The 11,378-nt window shown below is 44.4% G+C and overlaps 1 protein-coding gene across 2 annotated transcripts in view; it reads left to right on the forward strand.

The window, feature by feature from the left end:
• The window catches only part of FNDC3B (fibronectin type III domain containing 3B), a 300,883-nt gene that overhangs the window by 191,680 nt on the left and 97,825 nt on the right, over positions 1-11,378 (forward strand). For both annotated transcript variants that reach the window (XM_077763679.1, XM_077763678.1), the window contains exon 7: positions 6,009-6,067. In XM_077763679.1, the coding sequence (XP_077619805.1) occupies positions 6,009-6,067 (59 nt within the window). The remainder of the gene's footprint in view (positions 1-6,008; positions 6,068-11,378) is intronic.

Below are 11,378 nucleotides of genomic sequence, written 5' to 3' on the forward strand. Positions count from 1 at the left end.
GCAGTGATTGGATATTCAGCTTGTCCTTAATTATTGAGTCATATTTTTCTTTTTCATCCCACAGGATTTATTTTGATTCATATAGTTCTTTTGTTGAGTTGTGAGTTGAAGCCTCCTATCCCTAAAATGGACATGACCAGAAGTTACATATTTTCCATGTCGCTTGTTTATTATGTATAATGTATGAAAGATAGTCGTTAAGTCAGCTTTTCGGCAGATCTGAGAAAGCATATTCTGTTATGCCGGGCATATCTGTAAATGAGCCGTGCGGATGAGAACTAGACGGAAGGTTTACAGAGAATAATGCTGATGTCATTGCATTGGAATGAAGGGGCTGTTACAACCATAAATACATTCTATAGCTAGCAGCTAAGTGTCTAGCTGTATTTCTTTTCTAAGATGGAAAAAATGTGAAGCAAACCAAAGAAGTAAATTGTGTTTATAAAGGGGGCTATTTTAATTAGTTTAGGCCTTACAGTTATTCAAACAGTCTGAACTTACAGTTCTTTTTGGAGCAAACATGAAAACCATTATTTGTGGAAAGTTTAAATTTCACATGACACATATTCTTTCTATGTGTGTGGGTTGTTGTGTTGTTGTTTTTTTCTTTTTTTTTTTAAAAAAATAAAGTATGTTTCTTCCTTGTGTATTTTTATTTTAACTTTCCTTTGCTAAAAAGCGCTTCATTTTCTTGGGAGGAGATTTGTTTTGGGGAGAAGAAAAATGTAAGTCCCCCTTCCCTGGTTGTTTTTTTGTTTGTTTGTTTTTGTTTTTGTTTTGCTGATTTGCAATTTGGGTGATTCTCAGCTCCCTGGGACATGTTTAAAGTGGAGGCTTCCATTTTAACTGCATTTTAAGAAATTCCCAACCTCCCAAATGTGTCTGTGTCTGCAAAACCGCACGCCTGCTTGGAACGCTCTCTGAGAGTACCCTATAATCCTTTTTTACTGATTGGCACCATCTTCACTGCAAAGAAGAGGCTTCTCGGTGTTGAGAAGGTAGTGATATGAGAGGTGGCTTGTCAGTCTATCCATGTCAGCCATGGTCACAACAAAATTAAAGCAAGAGGAAGATGATTTTAATCTGTTTGCTTATCTCATGGCAGTTTTCCTGCGAGGAGAAAGAAATACAAAGTTGGCCTGTAAGATTTGCCTGCGGATTAATTTACTCACTGCAAACCAGAGGGAGGAAGGCAGGCCTGATAATGAAAAGAACTTCATCCTACAGCCTTGTGCCAGAACCTTGCATTTTTTTCCCCCTCTTCTAAGACAATCTGTTGCTCGGTTGTCACACCAAAGTCTTGAAGGAGGTAAACACAGAAACAAACGAGACACACAGTTTCCTTTTCTTGATGATGATGATTATTTACTTTGAAAGAGAGAATCCCAAGCAGGCTCCACGTTGTCAGCATGGAGCCCACATAGAGCTCGAACTCACAAACCGTGACATCATAACCTGAGCTGAAATCAAGAGTTAGACGCTTAACCGACTGAGCCACCCAGGTGCCTCATAGTTTCGTTTTAACTTGATATCAAAGATTTCCTGAAGGCAGAGCACCGGGACTGTTCTTTTTGCTTTTGCTCGTTAATTTTTGTGACCACATTAGCTGTTCTTCCTCACTCACGATATGGTATGTGTGTGAGACCATAAGAGAGGGTGAGGTAGAGACACGGAGAAAGCAAGCATGGCAAGCAACCGAAAGTTGTATCCAGACTCTGAAATACAGCGAATAGCTGAACTCCAAGGATGTTTAGTGGAAAGGGTGATAATTCGTAGACTTCTCCGAGGCCTGGTTAAATCTTGCCTTGGGAGAGGGAGGCCAAGGTCCTAGTGAACTCCGTTATTTAGGTGGTAGAGTTGTGAATTTTGGCATTTCATACTAGACTGTTAGCTTTCAGACCAGAGTTTATTTCACATGTGGTCACTGTCACTGTAGCTCAGTTAAACGGCTTTTATTTTCACTCTCGTGTGTGCAAACTATATGCCTGGCATTTATTTACTCTTGGCCTGTGGCAGCACAAATGGAAAAGCATTCAGTAAATGTGGTGCGGATGCATTTTTCTCATCCTTTTTCGTATTCACAGTTTATAGAGTCTTGAAAGAAAGAAGGAATCCAGTCTGGCTTTGATACAGTGCTGCTCCTGGGACAGCAGGCCGGCGACTGTCCCGCCATTACCTTCCTCCCCTCACCCTGCCCTTGGGATTTTTGATCTTCGCGGAATCCTTTGTTTATTTGGCTCCATTCATGCCCTACTTTTTCTTCCCTTTGTCACATACCTTCTGCCCAGATCCAGAGGCCTCTGCTCTATTTCTCTGACAGCTTTCACACACACACACACACACACACACACACACACACACACAGAGAGAGAAACAACAACAAAAAACCCAACACAAACCCACCGAGGGATCTGGACGGTTTCTGCTGCTGCCTGCCTTCCTCCATGCACCTCAGGGTGAAATACCATCCGCTCTTGTGTCTCCACATCCTCTCCCTCGTCACCCCCAGGTCCCTATTAATTTGTCATGATGCAGTCAGACGTTCTCTTGGTTTTTGGACCAGGGACTGGTCTTGTAGCCCCAGGGGAGACCACATCTGCTGTCTGAGCCTCAGTTTCCTCATTCATTCCTTCTCGTCATTTGTCAGTCAACACCTGCAGAGGTTGTGCTCAGCACCGGAGATGAAAATTGTGACGGACAAAATAGACTTCAGTGCTGCCCGCTGTCAGAAGACTGAGCAGAGCATGTCCGTCCCTCTTGGAGGGGGGCTTGTGAAAATGAGCAAGGTGACAGTCCCTCGAGCAGCACATACCTGGGTGCTCAGAACACGTCAGCTTTCACTGCTGTAATCAAAGACAAACCCGGACAGCCCTGACCTCTCTATAGAAGTTGTTTTCATCTCAGTCAGGACCTTTCCTTTGTATTTCTGGCTCTTACCCGCGAAACCCATTCTTTTCCTCTTTTCCGTTTCAAACAGATCTCCGCAGTGAGCTCTCCCCCTTCTTTTCCAATCTCCTTTCTCATTTTTTCCTTTTTCTGTCAAAAGCCTGGCCATTTCTCCTGTCATTTGCGTTTGAAAGCTGGTGAGAGGGAGGGGCCTCCAATTTTTGTGGGACAAAGCGTCCTTTCTTGCTCCTGTCTTTTGTGCCCAGGATCTAGTACATAGTCCTGAGGATACTTCTTGTGCTGAGCTCTTTAGTTCTTCCCTTCTTCTGTATTGAATAGGTGATTATCTCCGGTCTGGTCTAAACCTTTCTTACCTCAAGGGTGAGGTCTGGCTTCTTGTCCTGGTACCTGTGATGGCAGAAGGAAGCAACGACCTCCTCCAGTGAATTGTGTGAATGTTTCTATTTCTATGAGTGTTTGAAACTATAGGGTCCTGCAAACTCTAGAATAGCCAGAGATTCCAAAAGTTTTGTCTTTGACATCCGAACCAGTTCATTTATCGTGACTGTGCTTAGCTTATTTTATTTTTCTACTGACGATTAACTCCTCAGATTATGAGATCAATGTACAGTTTGCTCCGTATGAGCTTCCAGAAAATGTAAGAGTATGCACATGTTTGACTTATGGGCGTAAACCACTATCTATATCTTAACAAGAATACATGACTATAAATGAGCATGTCATTTGGTCTTTTGAATGTGAAGCTTCTTTTTGCTGTGATTTAAACACCTATATTGCCACCAGCTTGTTTCTTTTTCTCAACAAAAGAGGTAAACACCTACTAAATAGAATGCAACATGAAACAATGAAGAACTGATCCTTTTAAAGTTTATGGTGGTGCCAGCTAGAAGTCTTATTATTTATTTTTAATTTTTTTAAATGTTTGTTTATGTTTGAGAGAGTGAGAGAGCTAGCACATGAGTGGAGGAGGGGCGGGGGAGGGAGGGGACACAGACTCTGAAACAGGCTCCAGGCTCTGAGGTGTCAGCACAGAGCCCATCGTGGAGCTTAAGCCCATGAATCGTGAGACATTGCCCTGAGCCCAAAGTCAGATGCTTCACCAACTGAGCTGCTCAGGGGCCCCGAAATCTTATTTTTTAACTTGGGCTTGGTTCATTTATTTAGGTAACAAATATTGAGCTTGGATCGCACGGGAACTGTGCTAGGTGCTGTGGGCTAAATCCTGAGCGTGTCCTACCGAAGGGGTCTGCAACCTGCAGCCGGCCCTGTGGCCTGTTGTGGGTGATTCACACACTGAGGTGACTGTTACATTTTCAAAGGGATATAGCAACAAAGAAGAATATGTGACAGTAGTCTGCATTTGGTTGGCAAATAAAAATATTCACTCTCTGACTCTTTACAGGAAAAAAAATGTGTTTATTTTGGATCTGTAGCATTTCTGCCTTCCTGAAGCTTATATTTTAGTAGGAAAGACAAGTAGTAAACAAGGGAACACATAAACGAGAGAACTTTAGATTTTGGTAGCCAATAAAAAGAAAATAAGTGAGGGGCACCTGGGTGGCTTAGTCGGTTAAGCATCTGACTTTGGCCCAGGTCATGATCTCACGGTTTGTGGGTTCGAGCCCCGCATCAGGCTCTGTGCTGACTGCCAGCTCAGAGCCTGGAGCCTGCTTCAGATTCTGTCTCCCTCTCTCTCTGACCCTCCCCTCCTCACCCTGTCTGTCTGTTAGAAATAAATAAAACATTAAAAAAAAATTAAGAAAATAAGTGGGATTGGAGAATGACTGGAGGCTGGGCAGGGGATGGGGTTGAGGTGGGATTCTTTTAAAAGGTGACTTTGAGATTGACTTGAGCAATGAATATGAACAGCTCCCGGAAGAGCTGGGCTTACTAAGCTCTCCCCCCCTAGTTTCATGTCCCCCCCGTCACCTCCAACGGCCTGCTTGTCCACAGGAGCAGTTAGATGTTGGTTCTTAGGAAAGCTTCTAGAATGCTCTCTCTTGGGCTACCTATACCAAAGTACGTATCACATGGAATTGCCTGCTGCCTTCATTTTCCCCTCACCAGACTTGAACAATTTGAGGGTGAGGACATTTGTCTTGGTAAACTAGCATTTACCTCATAAATAGGTTTAACAGTTAAAGCTGTAAATTCAAAATTAGATTGCATCAAGTAGGTTGAGAAAGTCAAGGGAGTCCTCTAGAAAACATAGTCTTAAGTTTAAAATCTCTTTTTTATCTTTTTTTTATATGTACTCTTCCCTCCCCAACCTCACTACTGCAGCCACTTTCCCCCTTTATTTCTAAAACATTTCTTGCCCCACTGCAAAACTTGCCCACGTCACCGTCTTAAGATATCCTCATCTATCCAGCTGTGCAAGCCAAATACAGGGGATTCACCTTGATTCTCCTCATTCCCTCCCCCTCCCCCGCCGCCCGCAGTCCTTCAGCATCCATACCTCTAAAACCAGTTCTGTTCTCCTGATATTTGCTACCATCCCCAGCCCAGGCCAGCTCTGTCCTTCACCTGGCCAGTGCGGCAGTGGACGGACTGATTTTTCTCCGGTCGCTCCTGCCTTTCGTATGTCCATTATTCATGCGAAGCCAAACAGTACTTTTCAGACTTGGGAAAAAAAAGATCACGTCAGTCCCTCTACTTAAGCACTTCAGGGTCTGCCCACTGAACTTAGAATAAAACCCGAACTAAAACATCTGAACTCATAGCCCTCGATGAATTGGCCACTGTCTCATCTCTTAATTGGTCTCAGCTTCCAGCTGCACGCATTTCCCCCTCTTCTTAGGACCTTTTATTTTCTGTTACCTATTGAGTTATTACGTGGAACTCAGTGTTAATCTAGCCAACTTTGTGAACATGTAAACTGAGATAGTGGCACATTAGCACAACCACAGTGAAATCCCCACCCCACCCATCGTCCTTCCCATTCCGAATTTTCGTCATCCTGTCTGTGGTACCAAAAGTTCACGGTAACAGGCAACTGACTTCATGATCACTCTAGTTAAAGGCCTTGGAGGAGGAACTTGACAACATTATTGCCTCCTAATGGTATTAACGGTCTGTCTTTTTTCTCTTTCTCCATGCAGAGTATGAATTGGAAGTAAAGAGGGTGCAAGACATTCTTTCAGGAATAGAGAAACCACAGGTATGTCTTCTGGATCTCTCGGCACAAGTGACACATTCTTAAGCATTTCAAGTGTGCTTTTCTTTCACCGCATAGTAGGTAAACAAAAGGGCCCCCTCCTATTGCTGGTTATTTATAAACTGTGAAACAGTGTTGTTATTAATGGAGCATGAAAACACAGAACAACAGTCTTCTGTTTTGTCACAATCCATCAAAATGTCTCCTTTATTTAGATATTCTGAATGCAGGTAGGTATTCTTCCCTGCTTCCAAGGGCACATATCGTCCCCCAGACACTCCGCCCTCCCACGGGTCTCCACAATCATTTTCTTTTGGCAATGTCCTTGAACCTGTGTAAATATAATAATAATAATTTTTGAAAACATCAGTGATTCCGAGTATTTTTCCAGGTAAGTTTCAAAAAGGTATTTAAATATTAGCTGAAAAGAAGTCCAAGGTATCGAGTATAATGGCAAGGGAAAATAATTTGGTGGGAGTGATGATATTGCGAGGTTTTAAGTCTGATTTTGCCAACCGCTTTGAAATCCCAGTGACAAATTCAAAACGTTGACTCAGCCTTTCATTTGAGGTCGGAGAGCCAAAGTTCTTTGGATGTTTTCTGGCCCAATTGGAAACCCTTGATCCCTTGTGCATTTCAGATACTGAGGCTTTTTAACAGAAGAGCTCAAACATGCCTCAGGGTACACAGTTGAGTTTGACTAAAACCTAAAAGCGGGTGCATTGGAGGATGGGTCCCAGAGGGAACTCCCGGAGCAGGGAGCCTGCACGGACTGTGGTGTGAGGAGCAGGTTGCTACGAGAGTTTGGGGGCATAGAAGTTACATCGTCAGGGCTACACTTTCCGGATGCTCAGACGGTTGACAGATGCATCGGTGTGAGAAGAAGACGACCCGGGAGGCAGGCACCGGGAATCTGTTAAAGTACCACTGGCGGGAGGCTACAGGAGGCAAAACTCAGGTGGTGGCCCTAAGCGTGCGATGCACAGGAGAGGATGTGTACCAGAGCCGCGGAGAGAAGTCCGTAAGGCATGATAACCTACCAAATACCTGGGCTTTCAGGCTCGGACATCTCCACTGAGGAGTTGCTGTCTTCGAGAGTCTCCCTTGATTGCTGTCCCTGCCCATCAAGTGGGATTCTCTCCCTGGTACTTAGAACCACCACTACTACCCCAGCCTCACTGTGCTCTGCGTCTGTGTATGTGTGTAATATGTTGTACACCATTTACTTGTTTCCGTGTCTTTCCCGGTAATCCGTGAGTTCCTCGAGAAGGGGTTTGTGTCTGTGTACTTTTGATGATTTACGGTGCCATTCTTGGACGTGTTGAGTGTGTCTCACTGGCGGGTCACCCAGGAAGGTAAACACAGTGTCTGGAGGGGCAGTGCTGGGGAGAGAGGGGAACGAGATATTGATCAGATCACACACATAGAGTTATAGTTCAAACTGTTGGCGTAGGAGCAGATGATAGTTCTGGGGCTGGTGGGTAGAGTATAGGGAGAGGTTAGAAAAGGCTTGGGGAGGGGCGCCTGAGTGGCTCAGTCAGTTGGGTGTCCAACTTCGGCTCAGGTCGTGATCTCAGAGTTGGTGGGTTCGAGCCCCGCGACAGGCTCTGTGCTGACAGCTAGCTCAGAGCCTGGAACCTGTTTCAGATTCTGTGTCTCCCTTTCTCTCTGACCCTTCCCTGTTCTCTCTCTCTCTCTCTCTCTCAAAAATAAATAAAATATAAAAGAAAAATCTTGGGGTCATAACTGTGGGAAAAGCTTGTATTCATCATATAGCAAAAGGAAGGAAACCCCATGAGGAAAACAAGAGTCGTAATCAGAGAAAGCAGAGCACCAGGTTATTTGACTGTCTCTGATTCAGTCACAGAACTTCATAGGCCTGGTTTCGTCATGTGAACACACACTGTGTTTTTCTTGAGTTATTCCTTGTCATTTCTTTACAGCAGAAGTGACAAAGTCTATGTCTGTTAGGATTGTGTGGCTCTAGCAAGATAAAAAAAAAGCACTATTTAAATGCACTAGTCCCGGGGCGCCTGGGTGGCTTAGTCGGTTAAGCGTCCGACTTTCGCTTAGGTCATGATCTTGTGGTTCGTGGGTTCTAGCCCCGCGTCGGGCTCTGTGCTGACTGCCAGCTCAGAGCCTGGAGCCTGTTTCAGTCTGTGAGTCCCTCTCTCTCTGACCCTTCCCTGCTCACACTGTCTCTCTCTCTCTCTCTCTCCTAGAAATAAATAAAACATTAAAAAAAAATTTTTTTTTAAATAAATGCACTAGTCCTTTCCTTGATTCAGCATTTATTATGCTCTTACTCTGTACGCTTTTTAGAGCAGGGTGGATAGACTAACTTTTATGTAAACAGATATGACAAGAGGTGTAAAATTGGTAAGATTGTCATCTGAGTGGTCAGAAAGGCCAAAATAGGTCTCACTAGGCTTACATCTGTTGGCAGGGCTACATTTTCTGGAGGCTCTGGGGAGAATCTGTTTCTTCATCTTTTCTGGCTACTTCTGGAGGTTGCCCGCATTCCTTGGCTCCTGACTCCTTCCATCCTCCTGTCTGCTTCTCTGACCGATTTTCCTGCCCCACTGTCACTTATAAGGAGCCTTATTACTACACCAAGCCCTGCCAAATAATCCAGGATCATCTCTGCCTCACAAGAGCTTCCGTGAATCACATCTGCAAAGTCCCTTTTACCTTTTAGGGCAATATATTCATAGGTTCCAGGGATTAGGATGGGGACATATTTGGGGGTCATTCCTTCCCCCCTTGTCCCCACCTAAACCTTCTCGGCCTGGTGCTCGCCCACTCATCATCCCCAGCCCAGTTATTTGTTTACGCATTTTTTTCTCCCTTCCCTTCTCTCCCTTCTTCTTCTCCCCTGTCTCTGTCTGAAGTTCTTATTCATCACTGGGTCTTACTTATCTTTGTGCCTCTAATGTCTAGCACTGTCCTTGGCACATTGTGAACCTTTCACAAATATTTGCTGAGTGAATGTGTGGCAGACCGCAGTGGCTGCAGCTGGGTTCTAGCAAGGGAGACAAATACCTGACGGCCCGCCAGCACCAGGCGAGGTGGAATGTGGGGACAGCCGGTGCCAGAGCTCGAGGCAGCAGCGTGGAGACGAAGGGCCTCTGCTTCGCATCCTGGCCCTCTGGGCCGCTAGCTGTCCCTGTGACCTCCCGGAGCCTCGGTTTCCTCACCTTCAAAAGATAGGATAAAAAATACCACACGAGACTATGGGAGAAGCAAACTATATGCTCCTTAGAGAGGACTTGGGGTGGAGTATGTCTCTGCAGTTTATAGCGTGTCATTATGCAAAATGGAATTCCCCCCCCACACTCTGAAATGGGAGAGAGAGTCCAGCTGCCTTCCGGGGAAAGAAGCGGAGTACGGCAAGTTGGGCACTTTGTTGAATAATTTGTTTTTCTTTTAGCCACGTGCGATAACACCTCTAAACAAAAGGCGCATATTTTTTCTTTGAGATTTTGTAGATGATTTGTCTTAGGTGTGGAAAGAATATTCAGGACTTGTGGATTCCGGTCATCTTTCTAGAGCTTTGGACACCCTGAATTGAGCGCGTCATTTACTCTTCAGAAACCTGGATGCTACAAAGAGCCAAACACGGAGTCACGGAGTAAAACCGTACGGATTTGCTAGGGGTTTGTTCCAAGACTGTAAGAGTAAGGTGCCTTAAGGACCGCTGTCGTAGCCACTGCTCTGTCAGAGAAACACATTAGCTCTAAGTGATTAGGAACAAACCTGTCTCCGCGCCTGCCGCCTCCAGTGCAGCAGGATTTAACCCGCTCCGATGTCAGTGCTGGAAGCCGTCCTTCCACATACTGCCCGGCTGTTTATTTTCAGGATGTAAATAAATGTAACCTGCATTGTTTCCCTCTGCTAATGTTTAGTTTGTGGGAACAATTGATTTGCCGGTTCCGGAAGTGAGTACACTGACCTAAGAGAAACAATTGTCCCTCCAAGAAGCCATTCCTCGAAAAATAAACAACGGTATATCTGAAAAGGTTTGACGGTGCTTAGCACTTAAGGGATTATAGAAACAGATGATGGTGAAATGCCTAGATTTGAGTCTCTCTCTCTCTCTTTTTTTGAATAATGATCTCTGACCTTTTAACTTTTCCATTGTGTTATTATTTTTCGTGCTGGTCCTTCTGAAGTGAAGCCAATATTTCCATGGCAATATCTCCTTAGTGTTCTCCCTGATTGGATCTGTAGGCCTCCATAGTTCACTCCAAAGTCTTGACCAGATTTAGAAGCTTCTTACTTACACAGAAATAGTTTTTAACATGGGCAGAACAGTTCAGTAGCTTGATGAGAGTAAATGGCATTTTTGTTCCAAATAATAAATATAATTTGCCCATAATATGGTCTAAGAACTAAGATAGCAAAATTTTACAGAAAAGTATTAAAATAACGGACAGCAGAGAAGGGGGCGCAAGGACAGTGAAAGATGATGTATGGAATAGCTACCCGAACATGCAGCCTTAGTTCCTAACGGATATGCACATCTATATGCGTTTAACTAGCAACTGTCCTCAAGTTGGAGTCTACATTTAACAAATATATAGGCAACAATGATTTCTAATCAAGCTGTAATTATTTAGAAATAAATGATAGTTTCATGACTCCTTCAAGATACTTCAAAACTGTTCAATTTCTCTGAAGGCTGGCTACTCGTAACTGCCCAACGGATCCTTTTCCATCTCTGGGGCCAAAATAAGTGGTGGTTTCGGTCTTGCCTAATAATTTTGTAACTAGAAATCATCACTTTTATTATCATCATAAAGGAGATGGACTTCTGTTTACGGTCGAATAAACAAACAACAGGAAGCCAGTTAGTTTTATGGCTTCTAAACTTCTTCTTTTGGATGTCAGCCATGATGCTCCTTGTGACTGTCAGCTTAGCTGCCCTCCGTGTATCTCTGTGGTCACTGCTGGTGAGAACGTTTTCCCCACAGAGAGAAAGAGACTTAGAAGTTGATACTCCTGTGAGATTGCTTTCGCTCTGAAGTAGACCTGAACCAGCCAGAGTTCCTAGAGCTCAGATCTCTCATTAAGGTTATCACCTCCCTTGACACTTGGAGTATATGTCTGGTGCTGAGGGTTCCCCTTTACGTGACATTCTTTTGAAAGGCACCGTGCAATTTCCGGGCATCGTCCTTGAAATGGAAGTGAGTTCCAAGTTCTAACAGAGACAAGGCACTCTTTCTCTCAGGAGGAGGATTCCAGTGCCTAAAGAATGGAAACCTGAGGCCCTGGAGTCTGAAAGGGATGGAACAGGAGCGCCGAGGGTGGGGCG

Source organism: Crocuta crocuta, unplaced genomic scaffold (assembly GCF_008692635.1).
Source record: "Crocuta crocuta isolate KB4526 unplaced genomic scaffold, BGI_CrCroc_1.0 scaffold433, whole genome shotgun sequence".
In the NCBI taxonomy this organism is placed as follows: Eukaryota; Metazoa; Chordata; class Mammalia; order Carnivora; family Hyaenidae; genus Crocuta; species Crocuta crocuta.